The sequence below is a fragment of the Excalfactoria chinensis genome, chromosome 5 (assembly GCF_039878825.1).
Source record: "Excalfactoria chinensis isolate bCotChi1 chromosome 5, bCotChi1.hap2, whole genome shotgun sequence".
In the NCBI taxonomy this organism is placed as follows: Eukaryota; Metazoa; Chordata; class Aves; order Galliformes; family Phasianidae; genus Excalfactoria; species Excalfactoria chinensis.
The window spans coordinates 9,495,691-9,509,147 of record NC_092829.1 but is presented as its reverse complement, the minus strand read 5'-3'; the positions used below and the strand labels follow the sequence as shown (position 1 = coordinate 9,509,147).

General features: G+C 35.5%; 1 protein-coding gene across 10 annotated transcripts in view; it reads left to right on the top strand.

The window, feature by feature from the left end:
- Positions 1 to 13,457, top strand: part of TRAF3 (TNF receptor associated factor 3) — a 66,477-nt gene that overhangs the window by 37,262 nt on the left and 15,758 nt on the right. For 8 of the 10 annotated variants that reach the window (XM_072338505.1, XM_072338506.1, XM_072338504.1 and 5 more), the window contains 5 exons: positions 1,631 to 1,735; positions 2,522 to 2,689; positions 6,408 to 6,488; positions 9,241 to 9,315; positions 11,106 to 11,198. In XM_072338505.1, the coding sequence (XP_072194606.1) occupies positions 1,631 to 1,735; positions 2,522 to 2,689; positions 6,408 to 6,488; positions 9,241 to 9,315; positions 11,106 to 11,198 (522 nt within the window). The remainder of the gene's footprint in view (positions 1 to 1,630; positions 1,736 to 2,521; positions 2,690 to 6,407; positions 6,489 to 9,240; positions 9,316 to 11,105; positions 11,199 to 13,457) is intronic. The other 2 variants (XM_072338508.1, XM_072338509.1) reach the window with 2 other exon arrangements.

The window sequence follows — 13,457 nt, the reverse complement described above, 5'->3', positions numbered from 1 at the left end:
TGTGTGTGTGTTAATCTTTACTGCCTCAATAAATGTTTCTAGTCATAACCATTGTCAAGAAAATGTTAGTGGATACATCAGTCTCTCCTTGTCTTAACACTGAGGTGTTCTCTGAACAGTGCTTAACAATCCATTTTCGACATAGGTGGGCTCTTGAGGAAATCAGCCCAGTAGCAACGATGTCTACTTGATTCATTATTTCAATTCAGGCTTTCTAGTTCTTAACACATATAAATGTGTACATTTGTTGTGAAACTTCCTAAATCTCTAACACAGGAGGATGACATGAAAGGCAGTGTATTTGGAATACATACGCTGGACTAACTGTGCACATCAGATGGTGATTTTTGGGAAACGGGAAACCTCTTTCTTCCCACAGAATACTGGTGTACAAAATCACTAAACAGCCTTCAGACATTCTCTGCAAAACTTTAAAAATCATTCTCTTATCGTAATTACAGTTGGCAAAGCTGTGCTTAGTAACACTGAATTATTTCATGGGGGAAAAAAAAAAAACAAACAGAACAAGCACAACCAACCTACAGTGCTGAAAATTGGTTATTTAAATGAGATTTGTTGATTCATTAAACTTACATCTGAAAAGTAAACAGGAATCAGTGACCTGTGTCAGATGAGATTTGGATGAGATTGTTTGCAGTGTTTCGTTCTTTACTGATGCTTGGAATAGATTCATAGTCACTGTGGACAGTTCTCATCCAAACTTCTTGTTATTAAATGATAGTATGCAGAACAGTTCGGTGGTTAGTGCATATGCTGCAGGAAAGCTGCATCAGACAATTCCATTTTTTGGTAAAGTAACCATGGTTGAACATAGCACTTTAGTATTTCTAAAAGTATTTCTAAATGGTCACAGAAGAAATTACAAGTAACTGGAGCTTCTTATCCCCTTTTTTTGGACTAATAAGTAACAGTGTTCAGTCCTCTTTCCGAGTTTCTCCCCTTAGCAACAGGACTTCTTGGTAGTGCCATTGCGTTGTTTCTGAATCAAAGGCTTTGTGGGATATCATCTGTAAAAGGTGAAAAATCCAAACCCCTGAGCATTCTGCTTCTAATTTCTTGCTGTTCTATTATAAATAGAAATGCTGAAAAATCTTATAAACACTAAAATGGAAAAATGGCTGAAACCTACTTGTCAGTGAAATAACAAACCTCCTCCAAATTAAGACCTTAAAAAATTTCTATAACTGTATATTACCACTGAAGTGGAAGTAGATGTTTGAACAAACCAGACTAGTTGTTGTGGTTTTCTCTAATCTGGTGTGCTTGGACTCTTCTTTATCTTACTTCTAGTATCTCAAATAACCTGGGGAGTTCTAGCTTATGCCTATTTTAGGCATGGAAATAGCAAAAAATCTTAGTCTTTTCTTCTACCGTTACCCTTTATTTTATTAGAGCTTCTGTCCAGGTACCTTTTTTCACTGGTCTGCTTCATAGTGGAGTAATCTGCAGTATGCATGTTTAGTGTTTTATTTTTTGCACGTAAGGCTAGAATTAGATGACATTACATTGTATGTTTTCTGCTTTCCTTGAATTTTTGTATTCTTGAGAGCTTTTAAGTTTCTGAAGTGGAGTGGCCTTTGATTTTTAATTTTGAATTATTTTTTTCCAGGTATTTAAGGATAATTGTTGCAGAAGAGAACTACTTGCTCTTCAGATATACTGCAGAAATGAAAACAAGGGCTGCAAAGAACAACTTTCCTTGGGTCAGTTACTGGTAAGTAATCTAAGAGTCATAAGCCTTCTTTTTTGATAAAGTGTGAGAAGAAATCTTACAAATGAAAATGTTGGCCAGTGTCTTGATGTACTCACATGAGTGGTTGATTTGAATTTATGAAGTTGGAACAGAATTGAATTGTTTTGAGTCCTAATGTGTGCTTTAAAAATGGGAGATATTTTGGGTGATGTTTTTATTTTTATTTTTTATTATTAACGATATTTGTCTGATGTAAGTGGTGATTTTTACATGGGATTATCAAACCTTTGGCTTCGCCTTATTTACCCAGATGTTGTAGCTTTGTTTCATTAAGGCATAACATAGCAGCAATCCAGTAACTTAAGAGTCAGTTGGGATAATTGCACACCTGCAGTAAAATATGTGAGTTCTTAAGCTTGCTTCAAGTGAACCAGTTCAGGTATTAAAAAAAACAAAACCACCCTTAAAGTAGATATATGTTTATATGAGATAATACATGTTGAAAAAGAATGCTTACATTTTTTTCTTAAATAGCCTGTTATGGAATTTTGAACATTTACAGTATGAAAGTTGGTCATAAGACGTCTCTAGAGAAGATTTCACTATATTCTATGTAAATAGAACATAAAGTCAATAATTTGCTTCTGAGAAGACTTGTTACTTTTGTGCAATATACTGCATAAGGTAACTGCTTACTTTGGTTCTAACCTTAATTTGATTCTGAGTTATTTTGTATGGGACATCTTCAAAGGTTAGAACAGATGCGCGAAACTTAGTTGGCTTGACTAATTTTTATTCATCTTTCAGATGCATTTGAAAACCGATTGTCAGTTTGAAGAACTTGCATGTCCTCGTGCTGATTGCAAAGAAAAAATACTGAGAAAAGATTTGCCAGACCATGTAGAGAAGACCTGTAAATACCGGGAAACAACTTGTAAATACTGTAAAAGCCAAGTCCCAATGATTATGTTGCAGGTGCAGTATTTTCTTGTATATAGAATGAGATTCTGTACATTAATTCAGAGTAGTAGCTCTTTTTGTGCTTCTGCTTACTTAGTTGCCTCTGGCGTATTGTCTTCTCAGGTGGTCAAAACGTAAGTCAAAACAGAAAATGGACTAGTTTTTGTTTGTTTTTTTTCTTCTTTGTTTTTTTTTTCTCCCTACAGCAGAGGCACCAGCTACTGCAATCTCTGGGAAACAATTTCTCTGTTTTTCTGATATTCAGATACTGCAGTTAAAAATCATAAATTCAAATCTGCTCCTTGATGTCGATGCTAAAGTAACTACTTGTTTTGCTTAAGTGGACCTAATAAATGCAGCTGCCATCAGCAATTAAATGTTATTCTGGAAAGGCATAAGCATAGCAATTGGCTAGAGAAATAATGTCAGTTCTTTGGTGCTCTGTGAGCTGTTATAGGAAAGAAGACAAAAATGCGATAACACAAGTGTCTTAGCCTGATAGTAACAGTACATGACAGGCCTAGACAGGCTTCCTGCTGTTCTAAGTAGGTTGTCTGATAAGCAGCATATTGTGAGTTGCAAGTACAGTGCAGGAGGTGAGAACCATACTTACATATAGTTAAAAGCTGTGTTTGCATATTTCCCATTTTACCGTATTACTCCCTTACATTTTAATGCTTATTTTTACTCCGATTGACCAAGAGTGATCCTTGTCACATGTATTCTTATGTGTTTTCAACTAAGTATAGCCATCATGAGAAGCCTCCTTGCTCAGAGGTGTTGTCACAAAAAAACATCTGTATCCAAGGGATGGGAGTACTTTCTTTGTGAGGACAGGCTGAGAGAGATGAGGCTATTCAGTCTGGAGAAAAGAATGTTATGGGGAGATCTGATAGTAGCCTTTTGGTATCTAAAAAGGGACCGTAAAAAAGAAGGGGACAGACTCTGTAGTGGGGTCTGTTGTGATAGGACAAGGGGAAATGGTTTCAAACTGAAAGAGGGAAGATTTAGATTTGGTATAAGAAAAGTTTTTTTACAGTAAGGGTAGTGAGGTGCTGGAACAGGTTGCTCAGATAGGTGGTGGATGCCCCATCCCTGGAGACAGTCAAGGTCGGGCTTGATGGGGCTCTGAGCACCTGATGGAGCTCTGGGTGTCCCTGTTCATTGCAGGGGAGTGGGACTGGACGGCCTCTGAAGGTCTCTTCCAACTCAAGTGATTCTATGACTCTTACTGAGTTTTGGAAGTCTTCATATTATTTGAGTATATACTTGCAAGTATTGCAAAAATGTATATATGTGAAGAAAATTATTTACACTATTTATTTTTGCACACAAAAGGTGAAACTGTAATTAGATTATGAGTGCTATTCTCTCAGATTTTTCTGTTGGCTGGGAATTGATAATAGACAAAGAATGATGTTTAAAAAATATGTTCTATCTTAGTGGGCAAAATCAGTCAATATTAGATATGTATTGTACAGCTGCTTTTCCATATCTAACCAACATGCCCATGAGTTTATTGTAATCAGTTTATTTATATAGAGGCAGTGCAATATCTACAGGTGTGTTTTTGAGATTCTGAAATCATCCATACCTTTTGAGGAACATAAAACTGTTTAGTTTCAGAAATCTCTCGTTTTTATTTATTCATTGACCTAGATTTTTTAAAGTTCAGATATTAGAGAAGTGCTAATGGTTTTATTTTTTATGGTCTGAGTGTCATGTCATTGTACTTTAGTAATGAGAATTCGAAGCTTAATGAGAATGAACATTTGAATGATAGGCTCCTTTTGAATTTGAGGTTTGTCACCCAGAGGTTGAGTTCATCTCTAGCTTCAGTAGCCTACTTTTTTTTTCTATTGTGATAATGAGCGAAACAGGCCTCGGTGATTTGAATTGAAAATGGAGATAGAGGGAGTGCACTGAGAAAAAAAGTATGCAAATGGAAACAAAAATAATTTTACCAGAGTATTTCATAGAATCCCATGACCTGTAGGGTAGGAAATCCCCATTGTTGAAGGCAGAATCTTTAGTTAACAATGCTAGGTCACCCCCCACCCCTCCTTGTTTTTTTTTTAGGCATTTGCCTAACCTGCACTGTTATTTGGTGACTTAATTTCTTAATTTCTCTGCTTTGAACCACATGTAATAGCTACCTTTTGCTATAATTTCTGACAGACAAAGCTGCTATGTTGTAAAGGAAACAAGTAGCTTAAAATCATTCTAACTTATATTTTTCTATGTTCTATTACTTCTAGTGCTTCTCCTATGAAATTCGTAGTTAAATAATAGCATTATGATATAGGGGTAGAAGGGTAATGTTTCTTGTTGCCTTGGGTCTTCATTACCACTCTCTTCCCGCCACGGCAAGCTGGACTTCACTTGTTCACTAATATGGAATACAGCTGAACTAACTGGGCCAGCTGCTAGGGAAGATGTGAGGCCTTGTCACCTTCCTCCTTTGTTGCTATACTGGAGCCAGATGTGTCCCTGCTGCTTATCATCAGAGTACTGTTGTTCTGAGGAGGTGTTTTCCATCTATGCTAGCATTGCCTCTGTTCAGGTGACTGTGTCCTGGTAGGAAGGAACTGAACCTCCTGCCACACCTTAGAAGGCTATCCCATCTGTCTTGGTAAGAACCTACTTGGTCTTTCTTGCTTTTCAGAGGGATTGGAGGATAGACAAGCTCCAGAATGGCATGCTTGATGTGTTTTGTTGTTTTGTTTTCTTTTTTAAAGTGAGGTAGAATATGTTCTCAGGTGCTCACAGATTTGAGTGAGGTTTGAACCAAGACCTTTCACATCTCTGAACTTCTTCACATCTCCTCTACTTCTTGATTTCATTTCAAAGTTAAACATTGTTATTGGGCAAAAACGGCCTGCTACATTTTCTTCCTTTTCTAGCAAGCTTATCAGTCTAAATCTTTTGGTTCCTTTGCTTTTTGTTCTTAAGTACTAGACATGAAGCAGTTTGTTTCAAGTTGAATGGGACATTTCCTTGACATGAAACAATAATTTTTTTCCAGATTTTCATTTTGCTGAGGAAAAACTGAGAAGATATGTAAATTCAATTAGATTAGGCCTGGTTTTCTTCCCTCTGTATGATGATAGGGTTTGACAGCTATACTAAAGAATCTGTCATCATCTAGGTTCAGATGAAAATGCCTGTCTAGCAGTGTGATAAATTTCAATATATCTTTGAACTTTGGGTTTGTAGCAGTGATTCTTGGTATCAGATATTTGGGAATAAAATTTAGAAAAGTGTTGGAAGGGTAATATCCGTAGGTAGGAAGAAAAGATTATCTGAGTGTACAATGAGTATTTCTGAAGAGCTTTTCCATGAGCTGTATACTTTTACTAAGCGGATATCTGCAGTACTTCTGTTCGCTGTTAAAGCTGACCATTTTTTGTGAGTAATTCTTGGGGGAGAAAATCTGACTTAGCATTCACATTGTTTTTGAGTAAAAAGATGATAAAAGATGAAACAAGTAGATTTCCTCTCCATAGGAAAGATAAGAAAATCCTTGTTTTTACTTTAGAATGTTAATACATTATCAAAAGTATAAAAGGATGTTTCAGCATTGAAGTTCTTTAACTCTTTACACAATTGGGATAAACACTGAAAGCAACCTGTGTTTTTGAATTACTGTAGGATGCATTCCTTTGCAGTTAAGTCTTCTCACTCGTGTCAGAGTATGAGTTGATCTGTGGTTTGTTTGCTTTTTTCTCTGTAGAAACATGAAGATACAGACTGCCCGTGTGTCATGGTTTCATGTCCTCATAAATGCAGTGTTAAAACGCTCATGAGGAGCGAGGTAAGAAGTCTTGCCTGGTGTTGTGCTGAAAAATGGAATGCTTTTTTTTAGTAAGATCTCGCAAGAATTTTGCCAGAAGCCATTTTCTTTATTAAAATGTGAGATCTAAAGAAAAGCTTTTTCTACCACACAGTTAAGTGTGATAACACTCAGATATCTTTAATGATTTATTGATCAGCAATTTAAAAATTTAACTTATTAGTTTTGTGTCTGTATTATAAACTTTGCTTGCCCAAGATCAGCGCATGTCTTTCCTGCTTTCTTTTTTAACACCCCTACCCTGATCTAAAGCATTTGTTGATCGCAGTAGAGCAGCATCTTGGGGCAGTGGTAGTGACTGTATTAAAACAGTGAGTGAAATTTTAGTGAATGTTGACGAGAGTTAGTAAAGACTAGAAAAATATTAGTGAGTCGCTAATATGAATTAGTTCATGGAAGAAAAAAAAGGTTAAGATTATTAAATTTGGGAAAAAAATAACTGACACTTGGAGAATCAGTGTAGCATAGAGGGTAATAAAACACTCCTACAATCAGATGCAAGAATGCATTAACATTTCTCTTAATATGCAGAAACTTATTAATATGTAGAAGCTTAATCCAATCTATACATCGCTGCAAAACAAAGAGAAGCATGCGTCTTTGAACAGAACCATGTTCTTGTTTATAAGTAGCTTCTGTCAGAATTGATATGTTATCTTTTTCCCCCAAAAAAGAACTTGCTTTGGATGGGAAGAGCTTACTAAAGTTTTCATCACTCTGTAAACTTCATTTAAGGAAAGCTAAGTTTCTGATCTGGGGATGAACTTGCCTCTTTCCAGTTATACCTGCTTCCTCAGTTAGATTCTTATTCTTCTTTCCCCCCTCTTCTGGTAATACTTGTAAATTGTTAATTATTTCACAATACCCAAGGAGCACAAGGCACTTCATGAACATAGGGACAGTCTTTTTTCCCAGGATAATGAAATGTAACATGTATGATGGACACTCTACCTATTAATTGAAACTAAGCTGCCATGAAAAGAGAAAGTATATGTTCCTGGTCAATTTTATCAGTGACTTTCTCAGTTGAATGCTCCTGAGTTTAGACCCCAGTTCTAGAGGACATAAGAATATCATTAAATCTGTACTTGAGCTGTGACTGCAAAAAAGTGTATATTACTGCAAACAAAAATTGTCCTATTAAAGGCTGTATAATGCACCATAAAAATTGCACTTCTGTGAGCATATAGCCAGAAATAAGTTCAGAAACCATAGGTAGAATTAGAGCTTTAAACAGTTGGCATGCCCTGCATCATCTGTTGTTACGTGTTGCTTAATTCCTTTCTGATACTGTTTATATATACATACGTGTATTACTTAGCTGCATGGTTGGGCACAGTGACTCTAATGTTGAAAATGGGAAAATGCCTGCCTAACAGTTTGAGAAAATCCTGTAGTGCACAAAAAGTGAATATCTTATTATAGAATAAATTGTTCAATTTGAAACTCTTTGACAGACTTCTAGTTTGGCAGTTAAAGATGTGGCATTCTACTGAAGCCCTTTTACCACGTCTCATTCTTATTTGGTCTTATTTTTTTCTGAACCATGCGTTTCTTTTGAAAATCTACCATAGATTTCTACAGGTAGTGTTTAGATCAGATAGGTGTGCATCAGAGATGAGTGACTGACTACATCTTGGTATTAGATTGCAAAGTCTGTCCTGTCTGTTCCAGAGCTAAATGTTCAAAGCAGGATTGGTTCACCCCTTCTGTCCTTGAAGGTGGATGAGCTGGGGCACATGGGACTTACTCTGTGGGAATTTCACCTGAGATCTTGAAAGCCAAGAGAGTAATGCCAGCTAAGGAGCTAGATTCTAGCTCCTGTGTGCTTTGTGGGAAATGCAAACTGCAGATTGTCCTTCTGAAGAGAGAGGCTTTGTTGTTCTATTGTTTCCAAAATGGCTCTTTGCTCCAACTTTTGGGCACTTCGCATCCAGCTGCTGCCCTTTGTGCTGCGATGGCTGATGTCTGTATATATGTATATGCATTTTAAAATGAAAAGTGGATGTGTTCATCATAATAAAAAAAGAAAAATATTGGAATAAATCTCAATCTGAAAAATGCAGGCATTTTACTAATCGTTTTAAATCCCGTATACTGCATTTTTAGAAGCTGTTTAACTGTACCTATTACAAAGCTCTTTGTCTGTTTCATGCAGTACTTGTTTAGTCTCTTTTTTTTGTGTGTGTGTGTAATTTAAGTGTTAAATTTTGGCACTGAGAATTGCATGTTCTGTTTTGAAAATTTGGTTCCTCATAAAATTAGAACAGAAAAGATGTACTTTGCTACAGTGAAACTGATCTTAAGACTTACCCAGAACACCAGTAAGAATCACTTGGTGAGAAAAGATTAATCATTCTTCAAAGTCAAATGAAATCATGCAAATAATTACAGAGTGCCTTGTTTGCTTTTTTTTTTCTTTTCTTTTTTTTTTTTTTTTTTTCCTAAATTGGGCCGCCTATTGAAATAGTCTTTAGTAGAAGTTTCACTGTATACTAAATGTATCACTGTATACTGTATTGGCATGTGCGTGTGGTTTACATATGTGTATATATAGTATTTGCACTTTAGGTCAGACTGGAGAAAATATACACACGTGTATTGTATGTTCTGCAAATGGCACACTACAAACCTGATAACCTGTGCCCGTTATGTTTTGAGCATTATCATGCAAACGTCTTTTGCCAAAACTCACATTTTTTTCCTATTGCAGTTGAATGCACATTTGTCAGAATGTATTAATGCCCCAAGTACCTGTAGTTTTAAGCGTTATGGCTGCACTTTTCAGGTCAGTATATAACAATTATACTTCCCAATTGATGAAAATCTGCAAGTAGAACTTAACTCTTTGACATGAAAGTTCTGGACTTCTCTAATCTTGGTTAAGAAAAAGTCATCCAGTTGCACTGAGTGATTCAGTACTAGATGTTTGGGTGGTTGGTTTTTATTTTCATTTTAAAAATAAGCTATGTTAAAGAAAACCCCAAAACATCACTTTCATGCAGTGGTTTGGGAGTTTGTTTGTTAGGCACATCTTGTTGAAATTGGGAGATGATACATTTCAAGAACTTCATAACAGAATAAGAGTAAAGTAACTTATGTTCCTCAGTAAACAAGCTAGTCACTTCAGTTGTTTATATGAAAGTATTTATTTTCTTGAACTAAGTTCATTTATATTTTCTTTCATTTGTATGTCTTAATATTTTTACTAAAATTAAGCATAGATTAGTCCACATAAAACCTCTGTTTTAATGTGCATTCCTATGTCTGTGTGCACATACATGTATAATCAAAGCATAGCATGAGAACTAGTTTAGAAAAAAAGAAAGATTTATTTGATCCTGGCACACCCTGCATGTTATAAAAAACAAAAGGAAGTCCAACACTGGAGCTGAGTTTCAGTATTAGCATTCCAGTCTCTTAAGATATTCTGCTCGCTATACCACGTATCTTGTATTATGAAAGGATTATGAAGGAAATTTCAGAAACTGCTGACAGGAAAAAATTGAGTTTATCAGATAGTGTCATCCATTTGTTAGTTTGTGGTAATTTAAAGAGACAAGAACTGTAAGTAGCAACACTTCTCAATAAACTGCTTCCTGCAGGTATTTCCAGTTTTTTAAATAATGAGCATTCATCATTTTAAGTGTTAAATAATGCTCTTAATGGAAGAACTGATCAGTGCAATGACCCTACCCACTGTTATGTCGTATGTATTGCCATTCATTTTATGTATGTATATGTGTGCATATATGTACATATATCCACATATATATTTTTAGTATTTTATATAGAGTGCATACCTTGAGGATCATTGAAGCCTTTTCGGTTTCTTTGCAACTTAACTACTATGAAAACTAATATACTCTGCATTGCAAAGTACTTAATGAAGTAGGTGTAATGTAACATGATACGATAAAATAACATGGTCTGCATCTTATGTACTCTGTATATGATCTATGTGTGTTCTGTAAACTTTTTATATAGTGATTATTTGTAACAGCACTTACAGGTTGTGCAGAGGCAGCACATCTGAATATCGTAGAGCAATCGTTTTAGGATGACAAAGTAGTCATGGTACTATCTCTCAAAGTAGTTTATAAAGCTGGCAGTTTCCAGTGATGATAAATTTATCTTAAATATTTGTCTTTAATACTCAACTGAGGGGAAATTTTGTGCTTATGAAGCTGTTTATGAAATACAACAGAAGTTTAAATTATGGTTTGGGGAATAGGACGTTTTAGATTTTGTATGACTTGAGAGTTTTATTGTGCTTTATTTAGTGTAAAAGAAGACTGAAATACAATTTATTTTGTGAGTCTTGTTCATCTTTATTGTCTCTGGCATATCAAGTTCATTGGGTGGAGATATATGGCAGTTGTATAAAGCACTTGCTCTACTAAATGTATTCCTGACTTTTGTAAATTCTTAAGTAGATTTCCCTTCTCCCTACTGTTCTGCAACATGCATCCGTGAACCAAAATACGTAGTGTTGGTTCGATGTCTTGATGTACTGTTTCTTTGTAGGTTTAAAAGAAGTGGAATTGGCTAAAATGTATAAATTCTTTGTTGTCACAGGGAACAAATCAACAAATTAAAGCACATGAAGCCAGCTCAGCAGTGCAGCATGTTAACTTATTGAAAGAGTGGAGCAATGCTCTAGAAAATAAGGTATATCTTCTACTCACTTCTAATTTTCATTGATTTCTTTAAATCATATAAAAGTACTAGAAGCAGCACTATTTTTTTTTTTCTGTTTAACAGCTGTTCAACAGCACAGCTAAAGCAATAGTAAGCTCCAAAAACATTCAAGCCACATAGCATAACTGTATCTTTGTTATTATAAAATGCTATGAGAACCTTGGCTTTGCAACTCCATATACAATTTTCCTCATTGGTATCCTATTAATTAAAACACTCTGTTCACATAGATAAACTATCCAATATTAAATGTCCTCCCTACCTCCTTCAAAAGAGGGGGTTCAGAACACTATGGCAGTGCTATGAGCTGTATTTCTGCTACCTCAGTATTTTTCAAGGAATTATATTATCAGAAATACCAGGTAATAAAGCAGTTGTTTATTTCGTTGGTTTTTTGCACTTGCTCTCCAAACATAATGACCTGCAAAGGTTAATTAAATCATTGTAGCTCACTTAAATTACTGTAAATCTTGCCATGAAAGCTTCTGCTTTAGTGCTGGATCAGAGTGAAGTTCTCATTGCAGTGCATCCTTTTGGCATCGGTTTTTAGAATGTATGGTATGTGGAAATTGCTGGAAGTCACACCAGTAATAGCTCTGATCTTGTTAATAGTTTAAATGAATTAAAGTTTATTTGGAGAGCAGATGGTTACATCTTTGATTTTAAAATAGAGAATTTCAGAACAAGTCGCTGCTTTCTTACATTTTTAAAAAAGGCTAATGTGATACATAACCATTAAAATACAGTTTTTTAATTTCATTTTCTTTTCCTTTTCCATGGTGGTGGTAGGGATCCCAGAATTACTAGAACCATTCTACAATTGCAGGCACAAGAATCAGAAGGCCTTCAGGTTTTTTCTAGAGTGATTTAAATGAGAATAACCATTCCAGTGATAGCTCAGAGGCCATTGTGTATGTGTGGTTTCCGACTTCTGACATCTTGCATCAGACTGCAAACAGGGATTCAGCAAGCTTTGTTTAGAAAGCGCATTCTGCTCTTGGTCTAAGATAGTGATCTCTCATGTATGAGTTTCCAACAGAACCTTGCAGCCACAGAGCATGTAGTTTTAAAGCAGAAGTTAACAGAAACAGCAAAATGTAATTCTGTCCCTGGTATATTAGTTCATGCTCAGCTTTTTATTCTGAAGTTCCGTAAGGAAACTGTTGAGCTTGGGAGAGGTCTAGTGTAGGTTTTTTTCCACGTACAATTTTTACTGCATCTGTAAATTTTAGTTTGATCAATATCAATACTTCAGTTTGCTTTTGCACTTGAGCTTTTTTTTAATATAGGAACTACATGGGTTTTGGTTTTAACAGATACAAATTCATATCTTTAGTTCTTTCTTTTCCTTAGTTTGATTTAAATTATACCATTTCTTTTACATCACTGGAAGACAACAACAAAAATAAAAGGCGTTCCCTGTGACTTCCAGAATAGATCATTTTTTGCCTTTTTATCCAGAGAGGTGCATCAGTATTTATAAAGTGCCCAGCAGTTTAATCTCTTTTACAGCTAAGGCAGTGTACACTTGACTATAGTTGTTAATGTTTTCTTTTTCAAAAAGACCCAAAAGATTTTTGGTTAGGATGTAACTACTTATCATTGTGAGGTTTTTTGTTGTTGTTGTTCTTGGTTTTTTTTTGTTTTTTTTTTTCTTGTACTTTTTCACTTCCTGCTTTGTAGACTTCTTCCTATTCATAATAAAGAATTGAATCACTGGAAATCCCAAGATAGTGCCAACTTACCAGAATAACCACACATCATATGTCTGTGAGTTTTCTAGCGAAGAGTGCTAAAATGACTCGTAACTTCATTGTTCTCTTTGAGGGAAGAAAAAAAAAAGAAGATTGCACTGAAGAAAGACAGTACAAAGTTAGCTTGGCTGGTGAAATATTGTCACTGGTTTCTGAGGGTCAGTATTGTGTTAGGTGTGCTCTCTGTGAATACATATGGTGAGGGGAGAAGAAATCGCCCAGTCTCAGTCACCACATTGTGATATGCCCCCAACAGTGATGCAAGCTGAAAGTCTTCAGAGCTGGAAAGCTTGTGCTGAGTTATGAGTTTGGTATTTGAATACTAGCAAAAAGCAATTAAAATCTGATCGGATTTAAAATGGACCGCAGTGTTGTGGGACACATTAAAACTCAGTTTTTTGGTCACTGTGATGGGATGGACTTGCAGACCTAACTCCCACAGATTTTGTGGTGTTGGCATTGGAAACAAATGAAT